This window comes from Trachemys scripta, chromosome 5, assembly GCF_013100865.1.
Source record: "Trachemys scripta elegans isolate TJP31775 chromosome 5, CAS_Tse_1.0, whole genome shotgun sequence".
Classification (NCBI taxonomy): domain Eukaryota; kingdom Metazoa; phylum Chordata; order Testudines; family Emydidae; genus Trachemys; species Trachemys scripta.
The window spans coordinates 121,410,446-121,420,744 of record NC_048302.1 but is presented as its reverse complement, the minus strand read 5'-3'; the positions used below and the strand labels follow the sequence as shown (position 1 = coordinate 121,420,744).

General features: G+C 42.9%; 1 protein-coding gene across 1 annotated transcript in view; it reads right to left on the bottom strand.

The window, feature by feature from the left end:
* The window catches only part of POLN (DNA polymerase nu), a 201,008-nt gene that overhangs the window by 156,264 nt on the left and 34,445 nt on the right, over positions 1–10,299 (bottom strand). Inside the window, exons 6-9 of the mRNA XM_034772539.1 lie at positions 9,282–9,342; positions 8,670–8,734; positions 2,901–2,984; positions 1,875–1,964 (exon numbers count right to left, since the gene is read on the bottom strand). Of these exons, the coding sequence (XP_034628430.1) occupies positions 1,875–1,964; positions 2,901–2,984; positions 8,670–8,734; positions 9,282–9,342 (300 nt within the window). The remainder of the gene's footprint in view (positions 1–1,874; positions 1,965–2,900; positions 2,985–8,669; positions 8,735–9,281; positions 9,343–10,299) is intronic.

The window sequence follows — 10,299 nt, the reverse complement described above, 5'->3', positions numbered from 1 at the left end:
CCGGTGCCGAGAACTACGTCTCGACGTTGATCGGTGCCGACGATCATAGCGGTGCCGAGACGTAGAGCGGTGCCGCGATGATCTTGGCCGCGAGTACGACCGGTGCCGAGGTGATATCCGGCGCCGGGACTGCGAGCGGCGTGGGGACCTGCTTTGGGACCTGGACCGGTGCCGTGGTTCCAGCCCCTGCGATGGAGGGCGCATCAAGGCAGGTTTCCCCCTAGATTGGACCGGACGAGTCAACGGTGCCGACGGTGCCGGTGGTTGGGGCGGTGCCGGCTCCGTGAGGGCGATCAAGTCTCTCGCCGTCGCAAAGGTCTCTGGTGTCGACGGGCGGCACTGTATCACCGCCGGTCGCGGTGGTGACTCTGTCTGCACCAGACTCAACGGCCTCGGAGCCGGAGTCGACGGTGCTGGAGGCACCTGTTTTCGGTGCTCCACAGGCGGACGCGGCTCTACCCCCGAAACCGGGGGAGCCGGCGTCTTCGGCACTGAGGTCCCCGTCTTATGGGATTTTTTATGTCCCGGGGATAATGAACGGCGCCGAGGCACTTGCTGTGAGTGCGGTGCCGATGAGGTCCGGTGCCGTGGAGGCTTGTCCGACGTGGTCGGAATGGTCGGTGCCGCCGGGGCACTGCGCACCGAGGTGCTAGGTGCCGGGGCCTGACGCGCCGATGGAGCGTCCGGGCTAAGTGCCGCCTCCATAAGGAGTTGCCGGAGCCGAAAGTCCCGCTCCTTCTTGGTCCTCGGTTTGAAGGCCTTACAGATCTTGCACTTATCTGTTTGGTGGGACTCTCCCAGGCACTTCAGACACGAGTCGTGCGGGTCACTCGTTGGCATAGGCTTAGCGCAGGAGGCGCACTGTTTGAAGCCGGGAGCCTTGGCATGAGCCCGGCCACGCGGCCGGGGGAAAAAGGGGGAGATAACCCCCTTAATCCCCTTCAACTATATAACAACTATAAACAAAGTGAATAACCAACTATTTAACTATAAACAACTAGAACTATAACTATAACTGTGAATAACTTTAGGGAGAGTGGAGAACAGCTACGCCGCGCTCCACAGTTCCAACGACCGTCAGGGGCGGTAAGAAGGAACTGAGGGGGCGCCGGGTCGGCTGGGGTATATATTCAGCGCCATGAAGGCGCCACTCTAGGGGGCTCCACAGCCGACCCGCCGGTGTTGCTAGGGTAGAAAATTCTCCGACGATCGTGCACGCGGCGCGCGCACACCTAATGGAATGGATATGAGCAAGCACTCGAAGAAGAATTGATGTTTACCAACATTTACTGAATAAATTCTAATCCTTCCAAGCCTGTCTATATTTTTGGCTTTCCAACATCATTCCATTAAATGTCTCTCTACTATGTCATTTTTCCAAGTTATGCCATCAATTTTTCTCACCTTCCCAGCCTTTCATGCATACAGTTAGCCAAATGTACCAGACACATCATAGCCATAGAACTAAACTAAGACAAGGGACACCAATGTCCAGAGGCAATTCCCAAGAATACTTACTAGTAGTCAGCAGAAAGCTGCCTGGAAAGCTGGCTGCCAGCTCTCCTCCTGGTTTCCAGATGTTAAATTGCATCAAAAGACAGCTAGAAATACACTAAAAACTTTTTTACTTTTTTTTACTTTTCCTTACATTATTGCTGTAGGGATGTTTATTTGATCATGAATAGCAGTGAGTTCATCCATAAGACATCTCTCTCCATCATATGAAAAAGTTTGAGAATTTCTGAACTAAGTAAACCGGATTGTAAATTTGAATCAAGTTTAAAACTTAAAAACAACAAATAAATACTTACGAGTTTATTATGCTAGCAACTTCTAAACTAGGTATATGTTTAAAAAAACCTTTCAGTTCTCACCACAACTTCAGAAGTGGATTGAAGATGCTGCATCTCAGTTCTGGGAACTTTCTCACACAGCATATGGAGCTTTAGTTTTTCGAACAGTACCTATATTAACAGAAATTATATATTTCAAGGTGATGGAAATGTTTGAAAATTGAAACATAATGGAGCATTGCTATTGTGCATCTGGCTTTTAACGCTATAGAAAACAAAAAGCATACTGTAGCAAAGAGGGAACAAAATGGGGGAAAACTGTTAGATATTTGTAAAATTGTTGTATTTATCAAAAGCAAACAGACTTTCTTTAATTTTAAAGATGCCGAAAACAGAGGAGTCAAATGCATTGCTATTGCCATGACCTGGGTGAAACCTTGTTATGGGTTGAGTTAAAACCCCGTTGAGATTGACAAATGTGAACTCACCCTTCAGTTAACATGACAGAAAGAATAAGCCCCCACTTAAGACAAATGGTGCATGGTGAACCTGCATAGGAACTTTCAGCTGAATATTTTTTTGGGGGTGTGTGTGTGAAGGCAGATCACACAGAAACAGAGAACAGACAAGAACAGAAAGAGATGGAAAGACAAGAAAGCCAGTTTGGAGGTTGGAAGCATGGTGTGATGCTGGAAAAAGCTAGTGAAAGAGCATTTGGATCTGGTGTTGGCTAACGAGGCTTAGGGACTTAAGCTAAGAAATTGCTCCTTTGTTCTTGATTCCTTCTGCATTCAGAGACACAGGACTTTGTACATTCCTTGTTAAAAAATAAACAGGACTTCATCAAAGAAAATACCAGACTCCATCAGTTTCTTCTTCCAGCTGGAACATCCCAAGGGCCCCAAACTTTGCTCAGGTCAAAAAGGGGCAACGCTATGTTTGTGAGAAAGCTGATGACATATCCTCCATCATCATCAGAAAATGATATAACTAGTACAATAAGGACAAGATTTCCAAAGTTTTGAGCATTACTGCTTTATAATCCCTCTCCATGAATAATATTTTTAGTGTTAATAATTTAAAGAAAAGTAGCAATCTAAACAGTACCTCTCTCAGCTGACTACTGCTGGTCAATAGGAATTGTTGTCCAGCAGCTCGATGGGCTTCCTGCTCAAGCTCTTTCAATCTCAACTATAAAATTGGTACATCATAATTATTCCACTTGCACTACTTTGTTCAATTTACAGTCTAATTTAACAAGCATTCAGGACTATTTTTACTTACTTGCAATTTGATCACTGTATGTGTCACCATTGTTGGCTATCTATGTTTAGTTTAACATAATTATTAATGATTTGGAAAGGGGCTGAGTAATGCTTAGTGAGTAGCAAAATTAGCAGTGGACCAAGTTATTTAGGTTAGTCAGGACCAGAAAGGACTGTGAAGAAATTTAGAGATCTACACCGTCTAGGTGAATGGGAAACATGATGGCAAATGAAGTTCAGTGTTGATAAATGCAAAGGAATTCACATTGGAGGGAAAAATTAAAACTACTCACGCACTTTACAAATTTCTAAATTAGTTGTATCAACTCAGGAAAAGGACCTGGGCATTATTATGTGGACTGCTCAGTGAAGACCTCTGCTGAATGTGCAGTTGCAGTCAAAAAAGTAAACAAGATTTTAGGATGCATAAGAAATGAGATGGAGAATAATACAGAAAATATTACAATTCCATTATATGAATCAATGGTGTGGCCGAATCCACAATACTCTGTTGCAGCACTTATCACCTCATCTAAAAAAGCATATTACAGAATTAGAACATGCTCACAGAAGGGCAATAAAAATTATCAATGTAATGGAAAAACTCTCATATGAAGAAATTGAAAAAAAAACTGGAATTGTTTACCTTAGAAAGAAGACAAATGGAAGGGGACAAGATAAAGTATATGAAATAATGAATAGAATAAAGAAGGTAGATCAGGAACCAGGGCTGGCTTTAGGACCTGCGGGGCCCGATTCGAATACCCGGCGGCAGTCCGGGTGTTCAGCAGCACTTCGGCGGCAGTCCAGGTGTTCGCTCCGCATCTTCCGCGGCACTGAAGGACCCCCCCGCCGTTGAAGACCCCGGAGCGGACCGCTGCCAGGGTGAGTAAAAGAAATTAAAAAGCTGCCTAAGGCGCAGGGCCCTCTTAGGCACGGGGCCCAATTCCGGGCCCTGTCAGGAACTTCTCTTCTCTTTCTCATTGCCTTGCAACACAAGAACAAGGGACAGTCCATGAAATTAAAAAAGTATAGGAAATTCAAAATTGATAAAAATACTTTTTTCATACATTGTGCAATAAGACTGTGGAACTCATTGTCACAGGAAATTGCTGAGGCCAAAAACCTTGCAACATTCAAAAAGGGACTGGATAATTATATGGATAACAAGAATATCCAGAGATATAATTACTGATGAAAAATTGTAAGTGATATTTAAATCTTATGCTGCGGGACTTAAACTAATCTCTATAGAACAGGATGAATCCTAATATGGAGGCAAACTGAGAAATATTTTACCTGATAACAGAAACAAAATTATCAGTTTCTCTTCTGATTCATCACAAAGGAGTAATGCTTGTGGACTTTGGAGGTGATTTTATGTTGTTTCTGGAGACTTCAAGACTAATCTCCACCCTTCAACTCAAACCATAGAAAAGTTCTTCCAAAGCTGTAAAAACTCTTCAACCACGCATTATTAGCATTAAAACAATAACTTTAAATTATATTGCCTAACCTTAAGGCAAATATATGTTTAAGTCCCTGTGATGGGGTGTTCACCCCACATTTGCCTTGAAAGGGTTAATGCAGACTGAGAAGGGGGCTAATTAACCCAATGGGCCATAGCTAGAGGAATCAGATGGCTAAGCAATCCCCTGACTGAATGAGGAAGCCCAGATGAGGGGGAAAGAGCTGGGCTAGGATAATAAAGTCAGGAAATTGGCAGCAGAGGGGGACTGCTGGGAATGTCCACAGTCACTCCCTGGAAGAAGGGAGATGCATTTGGGCTGGCAAACCCAGAGGAGGGAAACCAGGAAGGTAGGACAGGGATCAGGGAAAGGCCATAAGGTCTCAAAGGGATTGGTAACTGATTGAAAGATAGGAAACAAAGAGTAGAAATAAATCGCCAGTTTTCAGACTGGAGAGAGGTAATTAGTGGGGTTCCCCAGTGGTCAGTACTGGGCCCAGTCCTATTCAACATATTAATAAATGATCTCGAAAAAGGGGTAAACAGTGAGGTGGCAAAATTTACAGATGATACAAAACTGCTCAAGATAGTTAAGTCCCAGGCAGACTGCGAAGAGCTACAAAAGGATCTCTCAAAACTGGGTGACTGGGCAACAAAATGGCAGATTAAATTCAATGTTGATATATGCAAAGTAATGCACATTGGAAAACAATCCCAACTATACATATAAAATGATAGGGTCTAAATTAGCTGTTACCACTCAAGAAAGAGATCTTGGGAGTCATTGTGGATAGTCCTCTGAAAACATCCACTCAGTGTGCAACGCAGTCAAAAAAGCAAATAGAATGTTGGAAATCATTAAGAAAGGGATAGATAATAAGACATAAAATATCATATTGCCTCTGTACAAATCCATGGTATGTCCACATCTTGAATACTGTGTGATGTGGTTGCCCCATCTCAAAATAGATATATTGGAAAGGTTCAGAAAAGGGAACAAAAATGATTAGGGGCATGGAACGGCTTCCATATGAGGGGAGATTAATAAGACTGGGACTTTTCAGCTTGGAAAAGAGACAAGTAAGGGGGGGATATGATGGAGGTCGATAAAATCATGACTTGTGTGGAGAAAGTAAATAAGGAAGTGTTATTTACTGCTTCTCATAACACAAGAACTAGGGGTCATCAAATGAAATTAATAGGCAGCAGATTTAAAACAAAAGGAAGTATTTCTTCACACAACGTACAGTCAACCTGTGGAACTCTTTGTCAGAGGATGTTGTGAAGGCCAAGACTATAACAGGGTTAAAAAAAAAACTAGATAAATGTATGGAGGATAGGACCATCAATGGCTATTAGCCAGGGCAGGGATGGTGTCTCTAGCCTCTGTTTGTCAGAAGCTGGGAATGGGTGACAGGGAATGGATCACTGGATGATTACCTGTTCCATTCATTCCCTCTGGAGCACCTGGCATTGGCCACTGTCGGAAGACAGAATATTGGGCTAGATGAACCTCTGGTCTGACCCAGTAAGGCTGTTCGTATGTTCACCCAGTAGACACTGAGCCCTTTTCCCTACCTATCAGCTTACAATTATGTCTGAAAACCAGACAGACATAATTCCCATTGCTCCTGTGAACTTCTGCATCAGACTACAGTGTAACAGACTTCTCTGCATACCCAGATATTGGGCAGGGTGGGGGAGGAGCAGTGAGCCTGATACAGAGCACAGTGAAAGCTTCTGCGTAGGACAAAAGCCCCAGCAAACACTCCCTCACAGTGAGAAGGCAAAAGAACAAGAATTTATACCCTTATTTTTACACCTCTTGCTCGTTAACAATATGCATTGCTGCCTTATGAAGGGGACACTTGCTTTTTGGAACTTGGAGTCTCTGGAGTCTGCAACACTTGCCCAAAAGAAAGCTGTGAGGAGTTTTCCTCTCCCTGGGAATCCTCATATATCAAGCCTTCCTACAGTGGAGTCATTGCTTTGGGTGGTGGTCTAGGACTCTGCATGCCTAAATGATTCAGAGCCCATTGTGCTGGCAAAGGAAGGGTCAGCAGCTTGCAGCAGGAAAGACATAACTTGATCTCTGAAGCTCCTCAAAGGTCCCTATAGAAACTCCTAGACGCTAGCCTGACCTTTGCAGGGCTTTACTGCTGCTATGGTGGGAGGCAGAGGGAACCCACAAGAGAGGTGGCTGCACTGGAGAAACCAGAGGGCTAGAAACTCAAAACTCCAGTGATTCCTCAATTCTTGGGAGAGAAAGCAAAGGGAGAAATTGAAAGGAAGTCACCACTGCATTAAAACAAGCAAAAATTACAATTATACAACAAAGTGGTGAGGAGAAATTGAACCACCAACTTGTTCCACTGCCAGAGGCAGAAATTCTAGTGGCTTGAGTTGAAGGGTAGGGCTTAGTCCTGGAACCTCCAGCAACAACACTGGACCACCTCCAAATTCCACGGGCATTACCCATTTGTGATGAATGTGGAGAGAAGCTATATGACAGAATATCCCACATCTGCCCACTGCAGGGATTTTACACCTTCCTCTGAAATATCTGGTACTGACCACTGTCAGACAGGATACTGGACCAGCTGGATCTCAGGTCTGATCCAGTATAAGGTCTACCAACTCTTGTGATTTTCTCACAAGTAACATGCTTTTGGCTGAGACTGGAGTCAGTCTCACTATGATGCAAGAAGCGCCAGCCCTCTAGCAAATTTCAGTCCTGACTGGGAGGAAAAACCCTCTGACTGGCTGCCATCACCCACTTCCCCACCCTCCAATCAGAGCTGCTGCAGGAGTTAGCCATATCTCTCTTTCCCCTTCCCTCAGGTGCCCGGGGAATCTAATTTTGGAGAGGTAGAGGAGAGGGAGCAGCTGAGGCCATTCTCACAGGAGAGGAGGTGGGGAGGAAAGAGGAGAAACATCCTGGCAGCTCAGGATGGTTCTGCTCCCTCTTCCCCTTGCCCCTCCTGTGAACTCTGGGTCAGTCTACTCCCTAATATTCCCCCATCCTCTCACCTTCCTGGCTGCAACACCAGGCCTAGTAAGAGGGGAATAAGGGGGGGGTAGGAAAGGCCCTGTGGACTGACGGACGGACACACACTAGGTTTGAGAGAGGGCGCTGAAAAACCTGAGGCTTCAGAAGAAACCGAGGTGAGATCAGGGAGCAGAACTGATATGGGGAATGAAGGGCAGAATTAATTGCTCAACTGCAGGGGATGGGCAGATGTGAGGGTGGGAGATTTAATAAACTAGAATGTTGTGGTTTTGGGGAGAAGCTGGAACTCTGCACCCTCGGGCAACAGGAGCTGAAATCACTGTCATTCATTCATTTGGGAGAGTTGTCAACACTAAGTGTCACACACCTACAGTACGGTTGGGCAAGGGGAATTCAAAAAATCAAAGACTAAAACACACAATATTTATTTTTAAATCTCATGATTTTGGAAAACAGGGGGTTGACATGATTTTTTTTTTTAATTTTGGAGATGGCAATACTGCAGTATGGCAATTCCTATGTGGAGGTAAACCTATGAAAATACTTGTTTTGGTGGTCAAATCTGACCCTATACGGCTTTGTTATACCGTCTTCCAAAAGTATTACTTCAAAAGCAGGAATACTAAAAGATAAGAACAAAGATAGGAACAAAGAGGTCTGGTGAATGGACACTCAAATCAGAAAACCAATTTACACATAAAACAATAAACTGTCTGACTTATAAAGGGTTTTGGTAAATAGGTCTATGTCTTGCTTTTATAAATAAATTTAAAGTTATCCCAATTTTAAGTTAACTCATTAGTTACAATATATCAGAGGACCCAAAATTATATTTGAACTTTCAGATAACAAAAGTCTATGGGCTACAAGACTGTTAATTGTAGAACATATTACAAAGTCAAAATGGAAATGAACATGAAATAGTTTTCTAACTATAATCTTGTCCTCTCCCTGTCAATGGGGGATGGGTCCTTACATTATATCAGTGGTTCCCAAACTTGTTCCGTTGCTTGTGCAGGGAAAGCCCCTCGCGGGCTGGGCCAGCGGCTTTCCCTGTACAAGCAGTGGAACAAGTTTGGGAACTACTGAACTATATGTTGCACAATTTCAAAAAAGGAAATACAATAGTTTACCCCTAGAATCTCTGATGTTCTTTTTAGTTCTTCTTTATTCACATGTATTTTATGGGTTTCCATCACTGTAAATATAAGTATATAACTGAGAACAAAATACAATTTTGAAAAAAACCTTAGAGGCATCAATACTATATTCAAACCATAATATTAAAAGATAGTGTTGTATAATGGACTAAGCACCACCTTGGGAACCAGGAATTCCTGGGTTCTACTCCCAGTTTTGCCATTGACTTGCAATGTGACCCTGAGTAAGTCACAAGGGACAAATTAAACTTGGGTGCAAAGTTCAGAATTAGGCACCTATATCCATATTTAAGTACCCAGAAAAATGGCTTGATTTTCAGAGGTATGCTTTTCTAGGTACCTAAATATGGATTTGAGTGCCTATCTTTAGGCACCCAAGTTTGACAGTTTTGGTCTTAAGCGATGTTTCTCCATCTGTAAAATGAGGAAAATAGCATTAGAGAAGTGTTGTGAGGATGATATGATGATTATATAGCACTTTAAAGGTGCAACGTTCTATTTAACTATTAAGCATTATAAATCATACTAGAAAATGCTGTCTGAAAAAAAATGGTGAACAACCTTATTTTTCACCCATCTTCTCACCTGCCAAAATTTTTATCAAGGGAAGCTCCAAAGTGCAAAAGAGTTTCCACAAGCCTTGAACCTATAAGGCAGAACACAATCTTTTCAGTATAAACTTATTTTAATTATGAAATTGTGCCAGAGTGTGATACTATTATTCACCATGAGTACTATGTGACTCCACAAGTAGTACTATTAAGTAAATGGGACCACATGTGGAGTGAAGTACTACTCTGTGTGAATAACAGGATTACAATCTGGCCCATAAACATGTAGTCCTGCTGGGAGAGGTACAATAATGCTAATGATGAGCACATGTGCCTCATTCTTCTAAGTGATATATAAAGAGAAATACTCATTGTAATGCAAGTTCATATTCATGCTGAGACATTTATATGAAAGATAATAGCATAGAGAGTACACTTATAAAGTTTGTGGATGATACCAAACTCGGAGGAGTTGCAAATGCTTTGGAGGATAGTATTAAAATTCAAAATGATCTGGACAAACTGGAGAAATGGTCTGAAAGTATATAAGATGAAATTCAATAAGGACAAATGCAAAGTACTCCACTTAGGAAGGAACAATCAGCTGCACACATACAAAATAGGAAATGACTGCCTAGGATGGGAGTCATAGTGGATCACAAGCTAAATATGAGTCAACAGTGTAACACTGTTGGGGAAAAAAAGGAAATATAATTTTGGGATGTATTAGCAGGAGCGTTGTAAGTAAGACATGAGAAGTAATTTTCCCACTCTACTCCACACTGATTAGGCCTCAACTGGAGTAGTGTGTCCAGTTCTGGGTGCCACATTTCAGGAAAGATGTGGACAAATTGGAGAAAGTCCAGAGAAGAGCTACACAATTATTAAAGGTCTAGAAAACAGTACCTTTAAGGGAAGATTGAAAAAACTGGGTTTGTTTAGTCTGGAGAAGAGAAGACTGAGAGGGGACATGATAATAGTTTTCAAGTACATAAAAGGTTGTTACAAGGCATTGGTGCACCTCAGTCCCTCCTATTCTCTGCCTATGGCAC